Source organism: Myxine glutinosa, chromosome 6 (assembly GCF_964187855.1).
Source record: "Myxine glutinosa chromosome 6, kmMyxGlut1.1, whole genome shotgun sequence".
Taxonomy (NCBI): Eukaryota; Metazoa; Chordata; class Myxini; order Myxiniformes; family Myxinidae; genus Myxine; species Myxine glutinosa.
This window is the reverse complement of record NC_136266.1, coordinates 189,607,309-189,624,100: the sequence shown is the minus strand read 5'-3', so window position 1 is coordinate 189,624,100 and position 16,792 is coordinate 189,607,309. Positions and strand designations below refer to the sequence as shown.

The window sequence follows — 16,792 nt, the reverse complement described above, 5'->3', positions numbered from 1 at the left end:
AAATCAATTAAAATTGTTTTAAAACGCGATGTTGCGCTTCGTAAACCAATTTACTACAAAATTTGGACACCACAGTACTACAATCACCTCCCCCTCGACGAGAGAAAGACAATCATCCAAAATTTGGATTCGAAAAACTGAGCGCAATTTCGCCTTCAGCGGGTGTCGAACTCGCAACCCTCGAACACAAAACCCTCGAACACAAAATGTCCGTCGAGTCCGAATCCCACTCCTGACACCAAGTGTCGTGTGACTACCCCGTGGTGAACACCACAGGGTTCTACAGATGACCAAATGAGCTTAACACTCCGAGGCGTTCAGTTAAAATATAGTGGAAATTACGCGTGGGGAGGAAGAGACCGAAGAGAGCTTACCTTCACGGAGCCCACCGGCAGTCTTCACACCTGGATAAATTAACTGAAACAACACAGGTTTAAAATGTACAAAAATAAACAGGTTTAATGAAAGAAATACCGGTAACAAAGAAAATGCACGATAAACTAAATTCCTAATTGGTGCGCTCCCACCCACAGCCTCGAATACAAACAAAGGATAAAATATCTGAAAAGACATGTGTTCTTTTGTGGCACTTATCTCAAATTGTCTCATGTATCTCGTCAGGAATCGTCAAAGATCGTCTGAGGCCTTGGCAGGAAATGCAAGTGCGTTGGCGTGCTGCGCGTGGGCGGGAAAACCAGGCTTCTGTGCACAGTTCGCTCTTCCAGCCGCGCTTATTTCATTGTCCTCGCGTGGGAAACCGCCGCTCTCGGCTCTTTCTTTCTCCTCACGATCTCGTTCTTTCTCCTCCCGATCTCGTTCTTTCTCCTCCTTTCTTTCTCCTCTTTCTCCTTTCTCCTTTCTCCTCTCTTTCTCCTTTCTTTCTCCTTTCTTTCTCCTCTCCTCTCCTCAAACCGCACTCTTTCTCCTCACGATCACCAGCAAGATGTCCTCCTCACGACCGCTAGCAAGATGTCTTCCTCACAACCACTTGTAAGATCTCTGAACACGGCCGTTCGCGATGAATCCTCTTTGCGCATGAGTGGAAAATGCGACCGTTCACCACCAGTTCCAAAACGAGAAGGGCGAGAGGACATCGATGAGGAGAGAGCCAAAATGTGACCGTTCGCTAACAAAGTCCAGAACGAGAAGAAACGAGAAGCTGTCGGCACACGACCGTCCACCACCAGACCCAAACCGAGAAGGGCGAGAGGACAGCGATGCTGAGAGAGCCAAAATGCGACCGTTCACTAACAAAATCCAGAATGAGAAGAAACGAGAAGCTGTCGGCACATGACCGTCCACCACCAGACCCAACCCGAGAAGGAAAAACGTCCGCCGTTCCAATTCCTTTGTGCGTGCGGCTCTGACGTCATCCGTGCCTGCTTTACCAATCCCATAGTCTCATCTTACCAGTCGTGTGTCAATCAAATCCCTGCTCAATCACTGCTCTTCTAGGAATGGCCTCACGATCCTGCCTGTCCTGTGTGCTCACCAAGTCGGTGTTATCCACGGTAATGCTTCATGCCTGGTTTCCGGTTGGTTTTTTTCATTAGTGTGTTTAACAGGCGATTTCTGACTATGTGTCTAGTGCGGTGTCATAAGGAATATGAATGAATGAATGATCGTTTTTAAGGCCATTTTTCCCCGTTAGAGTGGAGGTTGGCCTTGCAGGCCCCATGACCCCATGGGGCCCTTTTTGAGGCAATGTTTTTATGGCCGGATGCCCTTCCTGACGCCAACCCTTAGTCGCCTCTTACGATGCGCAGGGATACGGTGTACCTATTCTAAATCGGGGTATGTAACGTTTGGTTATTCAGACACAAACAAGTCAACAAGATGGCGGGCCAACGGACTGCCGTTTATTCGTCATGGTGTCGTGAACATGCCGTAAACCATGACGTGAACCTAACGTCATGATGTAATGCGTTATGTTACAACCATGTCGTAAACCATGACGTGAACATAACGTTATGATATAATGCGTTATGTCGCATCTCCCTTTGACAAACAACAAACGGAAAATTAAGTGAAGCATGGCACAGCAAGTAATAAAAGATGTAGCTGATGCATGAACGAACATGAACAAAATAAGTGTAAACATTTAGAACATACTGTCACAACAGTAAAACAGGGGTAGACTACCCTGAGTTACAAGGTGCTAGAAGAAGGGTTAGTCTGCCCTCAGTTTGTCACATAATCCTCTAGATGTTTGGGTCTGTTGATGACGCGGCCTGACTTCGTGGTGAGAGGATTCTGACCCTGTTCAGGCGGCAGAGAGGATGGCGTGTGTGTGACTGGCGAGGGTTGCCCTGTACGGGCTGTAGAGTGCAGGCTGCTGCTGCACGGGCAGTGCTGTGTGGTCTGAGCTGAGCTGGGAGCTGGCAGACCAGCTGGAGCAGTAGCACAGTGTGGGGTCGGTCTGGTCGGGTGCCGGGTTGCATACGTCAGTGCTGTGGAGCTTGGCTGATGAGCACCGTATGTTGAGAGGCGGAGGTGTTTCCTGTTTCGGCGATACTTCCTGCCATTACTTTCAACGATATATGATCTGGGCACACTGTGATGGGCTACAACTGTTGCAGGCAGCCAGTTGTTTGTACCTGGGAGTGGAGTCATCCTTACTGGGTCTCCTGGAAGGAGGGCGGGCAGGTCTCTTTGGACATGTTTGTCGTGGTGGACCCGTTGCTTCTCCTTGCTCTGATCGAGCTTCTTCCTGACCTCATCACAGTTCAGAGTAATTGGACGCAACAACTCACGAGAGGTTGGCAGCAGGTTGCGGGGTCTGCGAGACATGCAAAGCGTGGCAGGTGACATGTTGCAACTTTCCAGCGGCGTGGTCCTGTAGTCAAGGAGGGCCAGATGTTTATCACTGCACTTAGACCAGAGTCGCTTTACCGTCTGTATGGCTCTCTCAGCTGCACCATTTGACTGAGGGTATCGGGGCGAAGACGTCTGGTGATTGATGTGATAGTCAGCACAAAACTGGGAAAATTCTTGCGAGCTGAACTGAGGTCCGTTATCTGTTCTGAGTGTCTCTGCGATGCCGTGTCGACACATTTGTGATTTGAGGGCGTTGACAGTGACTGCTGTGCTGAGGTTTGTCAGAGCATCCACCTCGATGAATTTGGAGAAACAGTCGGTTGTGAGTAAGTATTGATTCCCTTCATATTCGAAGATATCAGCAGCCACCTCAATCCAAGGTAACAGAGGTGTTTTCAGGGGCATCAGAGTTTCTGCGTGCTGCTGACTTTGGTACAAACTGCACTGTGGGCAGTCACTGACGACGTCTTCAATTTGTGCAGTCATGCCTGGCCAGAACAGAGCTTCTCGGGCTCTCTGTTTGCATTTGCTGATTCCCATGTGTGAGCCATGTATTTGTCGCATCATGTCTGGCCGCATTGTTGTGGGTACAACGATTCTCATGCCTTTGTAAACAATTCCATCCATCACCGACAGCTCGTCACGGTACTGCCAGTATGCACGGATGCTGTGAGGTGTTTCAGCTTTGGTGTCTGGCCATCCTTTCAGAACCATGGTGTGCAGTTCATTCAACTCTTCAGCAGTTCTCTGCTGGAACTGCGCGTAGCGAGACGGCACCACTGATATGAAGTCTACCATATTGATTAGCTCAATGTCCATCTCTGGTGTAGTATCTGGGAGGTTAGCACGGCTCAGGGTGTCGCCCAGTGGAATGTCCTTCCCTGGTTTGTACGTGATTGTCAAGTCATACGGCTGCAACTTCAGGAGCATTGATTGTAGCCTCATAGGTGCTGCTAGTAGGGGCTTGGTGTGAATTGACTGCAACGGCTTGTGGTCGGACTCGACGGTGATGTTTGATGTCCCAAATATGTAGTAATGGAACTTCTTGCAGGCATGTACAATGGCCAACATTTCCTTCTCCAATTGCGAGTATCTCTGCTCAGTCGGTGTGAGCGCACGGGATGTATATGCTACAGGGTGGTCATCTTGCAGAAGCACTCCTCCGAGAGCGTAACTGCTGGCATCACATTGAATGGTACAGCCTTTCTTGGCGTCGTAATAGGCCAGCACCGGTGCATTGCAGCACAACTGTTTCATCTTTTCAAAGCTCTCGGCTTGAGGTTTGTCCCAATGGAAGAGGACATCCTTTCTGGTCTCCATATGGAGGCGTGGGTTCGAATCCCACTTCTGACACCATGTAACGTTTGGTTATTCAGACACAAACAAGTCAACAAGATGGCGGGCCAACGGACTGCCGTTTATTCGTCATGGTGTCGTGAACATGCCGTAAACCATGACGTGAACCTAACGTCATGATGTAATGCGTTATGTTACAACCATGTCGTAAACCATGACGTGAACATAACGTTATGATATAATGCGTTATGTCGCAATGCGTTATGTCGCAGGGTACACACCGTGATCATTCACCCAGCAAGCTGGTACTGAATTTGCCAACCTCGGAAGGATGACAGGCTGAGTCAACCCCCCTGGTGTTAATTCAGCGATCGACTGGGATTCGAACTCAGGATCCTAGGATCCCAAGCTAGCACCCTAACCGCTAAGCCAACACCAGGCTTAAGGAACAGAGTCATAAGTCATAACTTAAGGAACGGTGTCATAAGGAACAGAGGAATAAATTACAGAGGCAATTACAAACAGGGAATCAATTACCCATTATCCCTCGCTAATTAACAAGTCCCACCCCTCTGATGGGGATGAAGATACAAGCTTACTGGGCATCCGGTCTACACAAATTCCCTACTTATGATACATTGAGGTTTCTTATTCATCTTTACCGACAGTCGGAGCACACTAATCTATACACTCTACCTGAACTAAGGTATCCCTACCCCCCACAAACGTAACAATATATATATATATATATATATATATATATATATATATATATATATATATATATATATATATATATATATATATATATATATATATTGTCGTGTGGTTCCCTCCATTAACACTGAAAGAACCACGGAAGGCAAACGTGCGTTAATGAAGGTGTTTTAAATCCAACTATATGGCGGAGTATACACGAGGAGGAAGAAGAGTACCAACATACCTGGACGGGTCTTGCCGACGTCTTCACCCTGCAAAATATCTCAACCCAACCGGATTTTATGTACAAAAATAAACGCCGGCTTTATTGAAACGAAAGTCCGGTAACAAACAAGGCAAATGCGATGAACTAATCCCTCTAAATGGAACCCTCCTAGTACAGACACACACATGCACAGGGGATAAACTAACGAAATAAATAGAGGTCAGGATTTTATGTGTGACTTAACTGATTGGTTGGGGTCTTCCGCTTGCACTCGTCGGCGCCGACCGCGCTGACTGGACTCAGCTCCGTTAGTTCTTGGTGGGAACGCATGTCGACTGGCTCCGACCCCCGCTCAGGAATCAGGCCTCAGGTGTGCCTTGAACCCCCCCCCCCCACCCACCCCCGACCGCTCGCCTGAAGTCCACTCGACCACAGAGGCGCCTTGAACTTTTTCACGTGACTGTATATACATATATATTTAATTTAATTGACATATGTGGGAAAATTTCATGCCCAGACCAGGAACCGACTCCAGGTCCTCTGGTGAACCATACCAGTGCTCTGCCATCTTAGCTATCTGGGCAACCCTATCAGGAAACTCTGAAAGTGTGTTTACTTTTTAATTTGGGAGCAGCTTCGTATGGATCAAGTCTCAATCATAATTGCATAGAGGAATTTATGACACCTCCCACTTACCTTAGGACATCTGCTCAGACCCCCAAAACGTTCCACAGAAGGTTTGGTAGAACAAGCCCCAAAACTGAGGGAGTAGTTTGTGGACAGATGGACAGACGGCCACTCCTGTTTTATAATATGTATACACAGTATATTGATATAAATCTACTATATAAGAGAGGTGTCTGTCTGTGTCACCATTTTTTTCAGAGATGGCTGAACGAATCTTCGTCAAACTTTCAGAGGTTCATCAGTGTGTGACTGGGAGTGTTCTAGGGGGAAAAGAAATTCTGAAATAAAAAAAAGTTCGTTTTTTTGGATCATTTAAAAAATAATCGCTCGATAGTGCCGAAGCCTTTTAAAATTAATGACAGTTATATACAAGTACACATTCGCATAAATAAATACAAAACAATCACCAGACATTTGAATACAAATAAATCAAACAATCCCGGAAGTGTACGAAGTTGGAAATACTGCTTCTTCTTCTTCCTGATCGGCATCACACTTAACTCAGAAACGTGATGAATGCCACATTCACAAACCAGCATATATATGAACACCCTTCCTCTCCTGCCTCCCTCCCAATCCCCCCCTCCCCTCCCCTTCCCCCCCCCCTTCCTCCCCCTTCCCTCCCCATCCCCCTCCCTCCCTACCCCCCCCCTCTCTCTCTCCCCCGCCCAGGTACTTTTGCTAGTACTGTATATGCGACCACCCCTTCCCGGGTACCACCGGGGAAGTGGTACCCGCCTGGGTACCACCCCTTCCCCCCTCTACCTCCTCTCCCCCCTCTACCTCCTCTCTCCCCCTCCTCTCCCCTTCCCCCCCCCCCCCTCCCCCTTCCCCTCTCCCACCCTCCCCCCACTCCCCCACCCGGGTACTTCTGCTAGTACTGTATATGCGAGAAGTTATTAAAAGCACAGTCATTATGTTCAGCCGTTTCCAAAACGGACTTTATCAAAGTCTGCCATCGCCTACCCACCTACTCCCATTAAAAATACACCAAGAATCCTCTTTTCAATACATGAGTTTATATGCAGATTCAATAATCCCTAATTACCGGAAAGCATGTGGCATGTTTCTTTCTTCCTGCAAGTTAATTGGCATTTTATACAAAACCTTTGCTCATGGAAGACCAAGGTGAGAGATACTTCCAGTGGGGTAGTGGAGAAACAAGTATACATCAACAAGCAGGTAGATGAGCTAATGGGAAAAAGAGGAGAGTTGATCGAGAAAAACAATGAAATAACCTGATTGCAAGTGGTAGGTGTGCGAAGGATCAACAGTGTGGAAAATATCATGGATATGGAGGGGATATGATGTCACGTGCCTGTGTAGCCCGACACGGAAGAGTGGGATTATAGTGCAACATTAATTGAAGGTTTTTATTTCGACATCCCAACAGGAGAGCTGCGAACAGCCCTGCTGACCCTAGACCGTGAGGTGAAGGCACAACACAAGGTGGTAGTCCGGGCAAAAGATATGGAGGGTCTCATGGGTGGCCTTACTGGCACCATGACCGTGTCGGTCACGCTTACTGACGTCAATGATAACACTCCTGCTTTTCCCAAAGGTAACATTACAATGTTTAACTATTTCTTACTTTCCTTTTTATTTATTTTTTTGTACATAAGATCGAGGCTCGTGTAAGACCTAACATTAATCACAAAAAAACGGACACAAAAAACATACAATAAAGGGAGCGGGAGACAAGATGGCGAGAGAGAAAGAGGCACACAAGTACAACAGCATAGAACAGGGACATCGGGAGATCTGTGGGAGGGAGAGGGCTTGGGGGAGGGGCGTGGGAAGGGGGGCTGGGGGGTGGGAGAGGTAAAAAACACAAGGGCACAGCTACGACGTCAAAAGCTTGATATAACATCATTAGGACTTCCAGGAAGAAGTTTGCATTTCAAAAAAGTGGATCTGGGGTGAATTAACAGGGTTAGAAAAGATCAAGGTTTTGGATGGGGGAAGATAGGAGATGGTGGTGAACAGCTGTTTTAAACACCTGGAGGGAGGAGTGGGATTGAAGAGAGTGAGGGAGAAAAGAGGAATGAAAGAGTCAAGGTGCGCAGAGAGTCTTGATTTTGGCCATTTCACCAGAAGAGGGTTGCTGGCAGATCTTGTGCGACCTGCAGGAATATTTGGGGGACAGCGCAGAGATAGAGCTGGGGGAGCAAGACCGGAGAGGAGTCGGAAGAAGACAGAAAGACCACCAACCTGCCTGCAGTGAGTGAGTGAAAGGCCCTCGGAGTTAGCTTCATCGCGGGATATTCCAATGATTCTGAACGCTTTGGTTTCAACAACATGAAGACGAGCGAGGTGTGAGGATGGAGAACCGGCCCAGAGGGGGAGAGCAGTACTCCATAGAGCTGGGGATGAAAGCCTTGTACATGGTGAGGAGCTCAGGTGTGCAAGGAAAGACTTCGCACGACGGAGGATGCCCAGTCGGCGACTGGCTTTGGAGGCCAGCTTGGAAATGTGGTTTTCCCCGGAAAGATCATTGCAGATAGTGAGACCCAAAAGCTTGAGCGACAGAACTTCTTGGAGAGGATTGTTGAGAAAGTAGATGGGAGGGTTGTCCAGTCGATCTTTTCAGAGAAACATCGTAAGAGTGTGAGATTTGTCGGGATTGAAAGACATGTTCCACTTGTTTGACCAGTCTGTGATTTTGTCCAGGTCTGCAGAGAGTGAGGAGGCTGCAGACTGCCGATCTGAGGGATGAGGAATGGAGCAGCAGAGTGGAGTCATTTCACATTTATTGTATTAATTGGATATCTTTCATTGTCTTTATCTTAATGTCGGATTGTTGTTTTGTTTTATTTGCCTCATTCCATTTTTGGCACGAGCTCGATGCACTGACACCTCCAGTGCGGCATTCAGAAAGTATTCAGAACCTCTTGACTTTTCACATTTTATTGTGTTACAGCCTGAATTTGAAATTAATTCAATTGAGATTTTTTGGCACTGATCTACACATGCTGTAATACCCCATAATGTAAAAATGGATTGTTTTTTTAGAAGTTTTTACAAAATAATTAAAAATGCAAAGCTGAAATGTTTTGAGTCAAAAAGTATTCAACCCCTTTGCCATAACACTCTAAATTGAGCTCAGGTTCATCCGATTTCCTTTGATCATCATTGAGGTGTCTCCACAACTTGATTGGAGTCTACCTTTGACCAATTCAATTGATTGCGCATGATTTAGAAATAAATACACATTTCTGTATGAGGTCCCACAGTTGACTGCATGTCAGATCAGAAACTCGATCATGAAGTCCAAGGAACTGTCCGTAGATACAATTGTGAGGAGGGGAAGGATATAAAGATCTGGGGAAGGATATATAACAATTTCTAGAGTGTTGAAAGTTCCGAAGAACACAGTGAGCTCCATCATTAGGAAATGGAAAGAATATGGAATTACCCAGACTCTTCCTAGAGCTGGCCGTCCGACCAAACTGAGCAACCGGACAAGAGGACCTTGATCAGGGAGGTGACCAAGAACACAATGTCCGCTCTGACAGAACTACAACCTTGAAACATGATGGTGGCAGCATCATGCTATGGAGCTGTTTTTCAGCAGCAGGGACTGGGAGACGTGTAAGGATATGGGGAACAATGAATGGAGCCATATACAAGCAAATCATTGAGGATAACCTGCTTCAGAGTGCAAAAGACCTTAGACTTCGATGAATAATTACATTCCAACAGGATAATAATCCCAATCATACAGCCAAAGCAACACTGGAATGGCTTCAGAAGAAGAACGTGAAAGTCCTTGAGTGGTCCAGCCCAAGGCCAGACATGAATCCCATTGAGAATCTGTGGAAAGACTTGAAGATTGATTTTCACCGACGCTCCCCATCCAACTTAACAGAGCTTGAGCAAATCTGCAACGAAGAATGGGAGAAACTCCCCAAACACAGACTTGCAAAGCTGATACAGACATTCCAAAGAAGACTCAAAGTTGTAATTACTGCCAACGGCTGTTCTGCAAAGTATTGACTCGGGGGGTTTAATACTCATGTAAATTAGATATTTCTGTATTTCATTTTGTATTATTTTGCAAAGCTTTCTAAAACAAAATTTCACTTTGACATTATGGGGTATTATGTGTTGATCAGTGACAAAAAATCTCAAGTTTATTTTAAATCGAGGCCGAAACACTACAAAATGTGAAAAAAGTCACGGGGTGTGAATACTTTCTGAAGGTGCTGTAAGACAAAGACCAGCCAAAACTTCCTGTCACCTTGACTTGCTGACAAGTTGTCTTACCTTTTAAATCCCTCTGTAGAGTCCTTTACCTTTTCGGTGAGTGAATTGACACCTGTGGGCACAGAGATTGGGCGGGTACACGCACTGGATGCAGACGTGGGAGAGAATGCTGACGTTTCATACACATTGGTGAAAAGTGATGCCCCTGGCTACTTTGGCATCACGACAGAGATAACTTCACAAGATGGGCTGATCACTCTCCTGCAGGTAAGCACAATGTCTTGAGTGTTGTAGTCGTTATCATTGTGGGGGTTTTTCATTGTGATTATAGTGAGATTGCCTCATTTCCATAACGGGTTGAAAACCCAGCTATTCTTGTTTTCATGTTAACAACTGCGTTTTCATGTTAACAACTGCGTTTTCATGTTAACAACTGCGTTTTCATGTTAACAACTGCGTTTTCATGTTAACAACTGCGTTTTCATGTTAACAACTGCGTTTTCATGTTAACAACTGCGTTTTCATGTTAACAACTGCGTTTTCATGTTAACAACTGCGTTTTCATGTTAACAACTGCGTTTTCATGTTAACAACTGCGTTTTCATGTTAACAACTGCGTTTTCATGTTAACAACTGCGTTTTCATGTTAATTAACCAACCTACATGGGCTTGCAATTCAAGCTGGGTTCAATATTTTTGAACCATTGCCCAAAGCGTGTCAAAGCAGGATGGGTGGAAGTATGTCACAACACTGACTTATTATTGACTAGCAAAAGTACCCGGCGTTTCCCGGTAATGATGAGTCACTTCCTGACGGGAAAATGAAGAGAGGGGGGGAGGAGAGGAGGGAGGTAGAGGAGGGGAGGAGAGGAGGAGGAGAGGAGGAGGGAGGAGGAAGGGAAGGGAAGGGGAGAAAGGAGGGGAGGAGAAGTGGGAGGGGAAAGGTGGAGGAGAGGAGGAGGGTAGAGGGGTAAGGGGGAGGGGAAGGGATGAGAGTGGAGTGGAGGGAGAGGAGAGAGAGAGTAGGGGGAGAGAGAAACGAGGGAGGACAGAAGAAGGGAGGGGGAAGGGGGAGAGAGGAGGGAGGAGGAAAGGAGGGGAGGGGGAGGAGCAGGGAGGAGAGAGAGAAGGGAAGGAGGGTGGAGCGAGGAGGCGGGGAGAGGGAGAGGGACTATCCCACAAAAATGTTCGTCAATGAAAAAATGGGTACGTAAAAACAAAAAGGGAGCTCTGTCTACTGTAACGCCATGGCTTGCAAAAGCAGCCTGAATAGCGTTCACCAAGTCGTGGTTTACCTCGTTAATCATATTCAAAAAGGGTGTTATAACACAACCAAGCTTCCCTGACCTTGTGAATAATTAATTAAGGGCACAGGCATTTGTCACTTCATTTGTGGAGCCCTCACCAAGCGGCTTAAGCACTCCAACGAAATGGGTGATGAGGAACGGCTGGCTGGCTTGGCAAGCGACAGCAAGGTGATTGCTTCTGGTTGACATGGCAGAAAATGTTTGGGACACCACCTCTTAAATTAATACAATGAAAGTATATCGGACAAAAATGTTAGTCAATAAAAAATGGGTACGTAAAAACAAAAAATGAGCTCTGTCTACTGTAATGCCATGGCTTGCAAAAGCAGCCTAAATAGCGTTCATCAAGTGGTGGTTTACCTCGTTAATCATCGTTATCTATCTATAATTCCAGTAATCTCTGTGTGTTTGTTTGTACGTTTGTTTGTCTGTGACCGCTGTTTCTCGACAACCACGGGTCCGATATACTTTAAACTTGCCAGGTATATTGCTGGGGACCCGAGGATGTGCCTTTTCAAGGTTTCATATTAATCGGACAAGTACTTACCGAGCTATGTCCAAAAAACGATTCAACCAATCAGAGAGCAGCGAGCTATCGCGTGTGCCGAACGTGGCGAACACACTCTGCCTCGGATGGCACATTTGAGAGCGTATTCATTTATTTCACGTTTGCAAACTATGTTGGCGCTATGTTGGCGTTAAACTATGTTTTAAAACTAATAAAAACCATTTCATGTAAATAGAGGGGGGGGGGGATTGTCACTGTACTCGCAAGCCGTTCGCCGTTCGCTTTGGCGTTGCGAATGGTCCAAAACATTTCATAGACCAAACCATTTCATGTAAAGCGTTCGCCGTTCGCTTTGGCGTTGCGAATGAACCAAAACATTTCATGGACCAAACCATTTCATGTAAATAGAGGGGGGGGGGGATATAATTTTAGATATATATATATAGTACGGGCATGCCCTAGTATTTTAAAATATACACAATCTGGGTCCATCATCTAGAGGGAATTTTAAAAACAGATCGCAGGTACACTGGAGCAGTGGCGTATCGAGGAAAAATGACGCTCGGGGCGAGATGTCAAATTGGTGTGTGTGTGTGTGTGTGTGTGTGTGTGTGTGTGTGTGTGTGTGTGTGTGTGTGTGTGTGTGTGTGTGTGTGTGTGTGTGTGTCGTTTTATATGGTAAGTGAGCGCCTCGGTTTTCCATTGCTTGGCCATAGTTGGGCACATTCATGTGCTGTGATTGCACTTGATTACATAACAGGAGCAAATCCCGCATTGAGCTAACCCCAAACTTTATGTTGAATCATATTGCAACTTCAAAGAAAAAATGTTGATCAGTTTGTGGGGCAACAAAGAGTGGTGTACTTTGATAGTTTAGTTATTCAAACTTTTGTGTCACCATTTTCATTTCCAATCTTTTAATCTGGAATAATTTGACTTGGAATTTCTGGATTCATCTTCATGTAAATTAAAATGAAGCTCACATCTCCATTTTGTACAGGATTATACTGTTTCACTACAGATGTTGAGGTTGAAAGAACTTTTCTTTCTGTAATAGGCTGTCCACTAAAATATAGGACAGGATTGCCTGTACAGCTCAAAAGAATTACAACTTATGAATATGAAAACATGATGAGTCAATGTGATCTTACAAAATACACAAGGATTTGGGTCTTAGGGGACACACAGTAAAAAGGTTGATCTCGATAGGTTCAAGGAGAGTACAGAGTCTGTTGGATCACAGCATGAACTTCTCCAATACCAGATGGGAATTTAACTCAAGGAGAACTAATCAAAGACCATCAACCTTTTTTGGGGACATTCAATGGATTGTCGAATGAGCAAATTTCAAGGGGTTGGACAAATAAATTTAACTAATCATCAAAATTGAGAAAATGGCTTTCACTTTCATGTTAACTTCTATGATTCATATCTGATCATTTCCATCAAAAGGAAGGAGCGAGACGAAAAACTTTTTTTGAATTGGCATACAGCAAGTCCTCATTTCAGTTCCGAAAACCCTTGTGAATTGCAGAATTGCGATATGTGAAGTATATTTTCCAAGAAGAACTAAAGTATTAAGGGTATGTCATGTGTTCCAAGCCTGCAATTGTGGAGTTCTTTAGGGCGTTTGTTTCGTACATAACACTTTTAAATCGATAAATAACATTAAATACGTACAAATATACATGCAATACAATATAAAATATGATATATGTAACTCGAGAGTTCATAGAACACGATACCTCTTGCAGTGTTCAAGTATATAGTACTTTAATTTAAATAAAATAATGATTTTAAAGATCATTAAAAACAAGACAGAAAGTCTAACATTGGTGTAGCTGGGCTTGTTTGATACTTTAGTTGAAGAGGATAGTATGACCTGGGTGGGGATACCAGTTAGCAAATAATGTAAGTATTAAAATATTTTTGCATTGAGACTGGTTTATTCTATGGTTCGAGTCAACAATGAACCAACCATACACTGCTTCAATGTAGAAACTTTGCAATAACGACAAAGGGAATGCAGTGTTACGATTATATTTACTATATTATTAGTACTAGTGTGACTCGGCGTGCTCCGCGCACCTCACCACACGTTGTATTTGAGGGATATGTATCTTTGACCATTTTGGGGTCTTTTGGGTCTTCATGGTGTTTTGGGTCTTTAGGGACATTTGGGTCTTCAGAGTCTTTTGGATCCTCTGGGCCTTTAAGGGTATTTTGGGTCTTCGGGGTATTTTGGGTCTTCGGTGTCTTCAGGGGCTTTTGGGTCTTAAGAGTCTTTTGTTTCCTCTGGGTCTTTAAGAGTCTTTGGGGTATTTTGGGTATTCGGGGTATTTAAGGGTATTTTGGGTCTAAAGGGTCTTTAAGGTTATTTGGGGTCTTCAGGGTTTTTTTGGCTCTTCAGGGTGTTTTGGGTCTTCAGGGTGTTTTGGGTCTTAGGGTTCTTTTGGGTCTGAAGGGTCTTTTGGTTCTTCTTGGTCTTTAAGGGTCTTTGGGTCTTTTGGGTCTTCAGGATATTTTGGGTCTTCCGGGTGTTTTGGGTCTTCGGGGTGTTTTGGGTCTTCGGGGTGTTTTGGGTCTTCGGGGTGTTTTGGGTCTTCGGGGTGTTTTGGGTCTTCGGGGTGTTTTGCGTCTTCGGGGTGTTTTGGGTCTTCGGGGTGTTTTGCGTCTTTGGGGTGTTTTGGGTCTTCGGGGTCTTCAGGGTCTTTAAGGGTATTTTGGATCTTGCGGTAATTAAAGGGTCATCAAAGGTCTGAGGGGTCTCAGCAGTCTAAACGTAATTAATAGGGTTAATTAAGAGGGTGTTAATTTTATTTGAAGAAGAAGAAGACGTTAGCGTCGCATATAAACAAACATACATAACGACATAACTACATAACCATATACGTTTGCTCTATTATAATGAACTAGCGTGACTCGGCGCGCTCTGCGTGCCTCACCACACGTCGTTTCAGAGGGGTAGGCATCTTTGACCATTTCAGTGTCTTTTGGGTCTTCATTGTGTTTTGGGTCTTCAGGGTCTTTTGGGTCTTTGGTGTCTTCAGAGGTTTTTGTGTCCAAAGGGTCTTCGATGTTTTTTGGGGTCTTCGGGGTCTTCAGGGGCTTTGGGGTCTGAAGGGTCCTTTGGTTCTTCTTGGTCTTTAAGGGTCTTTGGGTCTTCGGGTTGTTTTGGGTCTTCGGGGTGTTTTGGGTCTTCGGGGTGTTTTGGGTCTTCGGGGTGTTTTGGGTCTTCGGGGTGTTTTGGGTCTTCGGGGTATTTTGGGTCTTCTGGGTCTTTTGGGTCTTCGGGGTGTTTTGGGTCTTCAGGGTATTTTGGGTATTTTAGGTCTTCGGGGCCATTTTGGTTTTGAGAGTCTGGGCCTTCAAGAGTATTTTGGGTCTTTTGGGTGTTTTGGGTATTTGGGATCTTCATGGTCTTTAAGGGTATTTTGGGTCTTCAGGGGTCTTGGTGGTCTTAAGGTTCTTGGGGTAATTAAAGGGTCATCAAAGGTCTGAGAGGTCTCAGCAGTCTAAACGAAATTAATAGGGTTAATTAAGTGGGTGTTAATTTTATTTGAAGAAGAAGAAGACGTTTACATCGCAAAAATACAAATATACATAACGACATAACTACATAACCATATATGTTTGCTCTATTATAATGAACTAGCGTGACTCGGCGTGCACTGCGCACCTCACCACACGTCGTTTCAGAGGGGTAGGCATCTTTGACCATATCAGTGTCTTTTGGGTCTTCATGGTGTTTTGGGTCTTCAGGGCCATTTGGGTCTTCAGGGTCTTTTTGATCCTCTGGGCCTTTAAGGGTATTTTGGGTCTTTGAGGTGTTTTGGGTATTCAGGGTCTCTTGGGTCTTTGGTGTCTTCAGAGGCTTTTGGGTCAAAAGGGTCTTCGGTGTTTTTTGGGTCACGTGGTTCGGCCGCCATCTTGGAAAAACCGAAAAAATTTGCACCTTTATATCTCCAAAAGTGCTGAACAGAAAAAATTGACACATGGCTCATTGTAAAGAACTCTCCATGGGGAATAAAATATGTTAATGATGATGTCATAGGTGCCTCCATTATGACGTCATAATTCGACAAGTACAAAACTTCATCCGATCAAGATGAAATTTCTTGAGCATAATCCAGGAATAAATTAGTTTAGAAAACAAATAATGACCAATTTTTCATTTTGTCTGTCTGTCTGTTCGTCTGTCTGTGAACAGGATATCTTTAAAAGTTCTGCATGGATTCGGATGAAATTTGGTGGACAGGTAGTGTATGTGACGCGGATGAAATGGTTCGATTTTGGTGAAGATTCGGATCCAGAAAGTAGGAGTTTTTAAAGTAATTATTCACTATTGAGAGATAGGGTTAAAATGATATCTAGCAGGATATCTCAAAAAGTTGTAGACGGATTATGACAAAACTTGGTGGACAGGTTTGGTATGTGACAAGAACAAGGTGATTTGATTTTGGTTCAGGTCCGGATCCACGTATGACCTATCAGTGGGATCCAAAACGTAAACTGTTCAGCTTGGCGGAGGGAGGTATGTGCTCTTACCGAGTTGATATCTGAGATTAGTACGTGCAATGGTATCAATGATCGAGATTCCTGTTAACCTGAAGCATTCTACCTGGTAAATTTGTCTATTAATTATCAAAATCAGTGGGAACGTAAAAAATCAAAAACGTGTTCGGAAATGGAGTCGTTGCTTGCCAGAGAAGGCTAAAATGACACATAGGCCTATTTCCTTTAACCAAGTTCCGTTATTGAAGATGTAAGAAAATAAAGGCTGTTTCAAAGCCTCAAGGTGAAGTCAATGAAAACCTTATTATGTTGGCGATCCCAGGTAAAAGAATAATTAACTTCATATTGATTTCCTGCTATCACTTTACGAGTGCTTAGAAAAAAGCAAACAATACAGGAGAAATCGTATTGCTTTTGCACAGGGAGTATCTGTGGGTCATTCCACGAAACCGGTACGATTTGCGGTCCCTCTGACCTTTTAAAGTGTATTTTATCCATCGGGTCACCAAAATCAAATTTTAAAAGCTTTTT

General features: G+C 44.7%; 1 protein-coding gene and 1 long non-coding RNA gene across 3 annotated transcripts in view; one reads left to right on the top strand and one right to left on the bottom strand.

The window, feature by feature from the left end:
* The window catches only part of LOC137429057 (cadherin-7), a 388,741-nt gene that overhangs the window by 252,534 nt on the left and 119,415 nt on the right, over positions 1-16,792 (top strand). For both annotated transcript variants that reach the window (XM_078781016.1, XM_078781015.1), the window contains 2 exons: positions 7,119-7,286; positions 10,011-10,198. In XM_078781016.1, coding sequence (XP_078637142.1) covers positions 7,119-7,286; positions 10,011-10,198 — 356 coding nt within the window. The remainder of the gene's footprint in view (positions 1-7,118; positions 7,287-10,010; positions 10,199-16,792) is intronic.
* Positions 1,831-2,056, bottom strand: LOC144892708 (uncharacterized). The gene is made up of 2 exons (XR_013623925.1): positions 1,963-2,056; positions 1,831-1,905 (listed from the first exon to the last, which is right to left on the bottom strand). It is a non-coding gene; the product is annotated as an uncharacterized LOC144892708 (long non-coding RNA).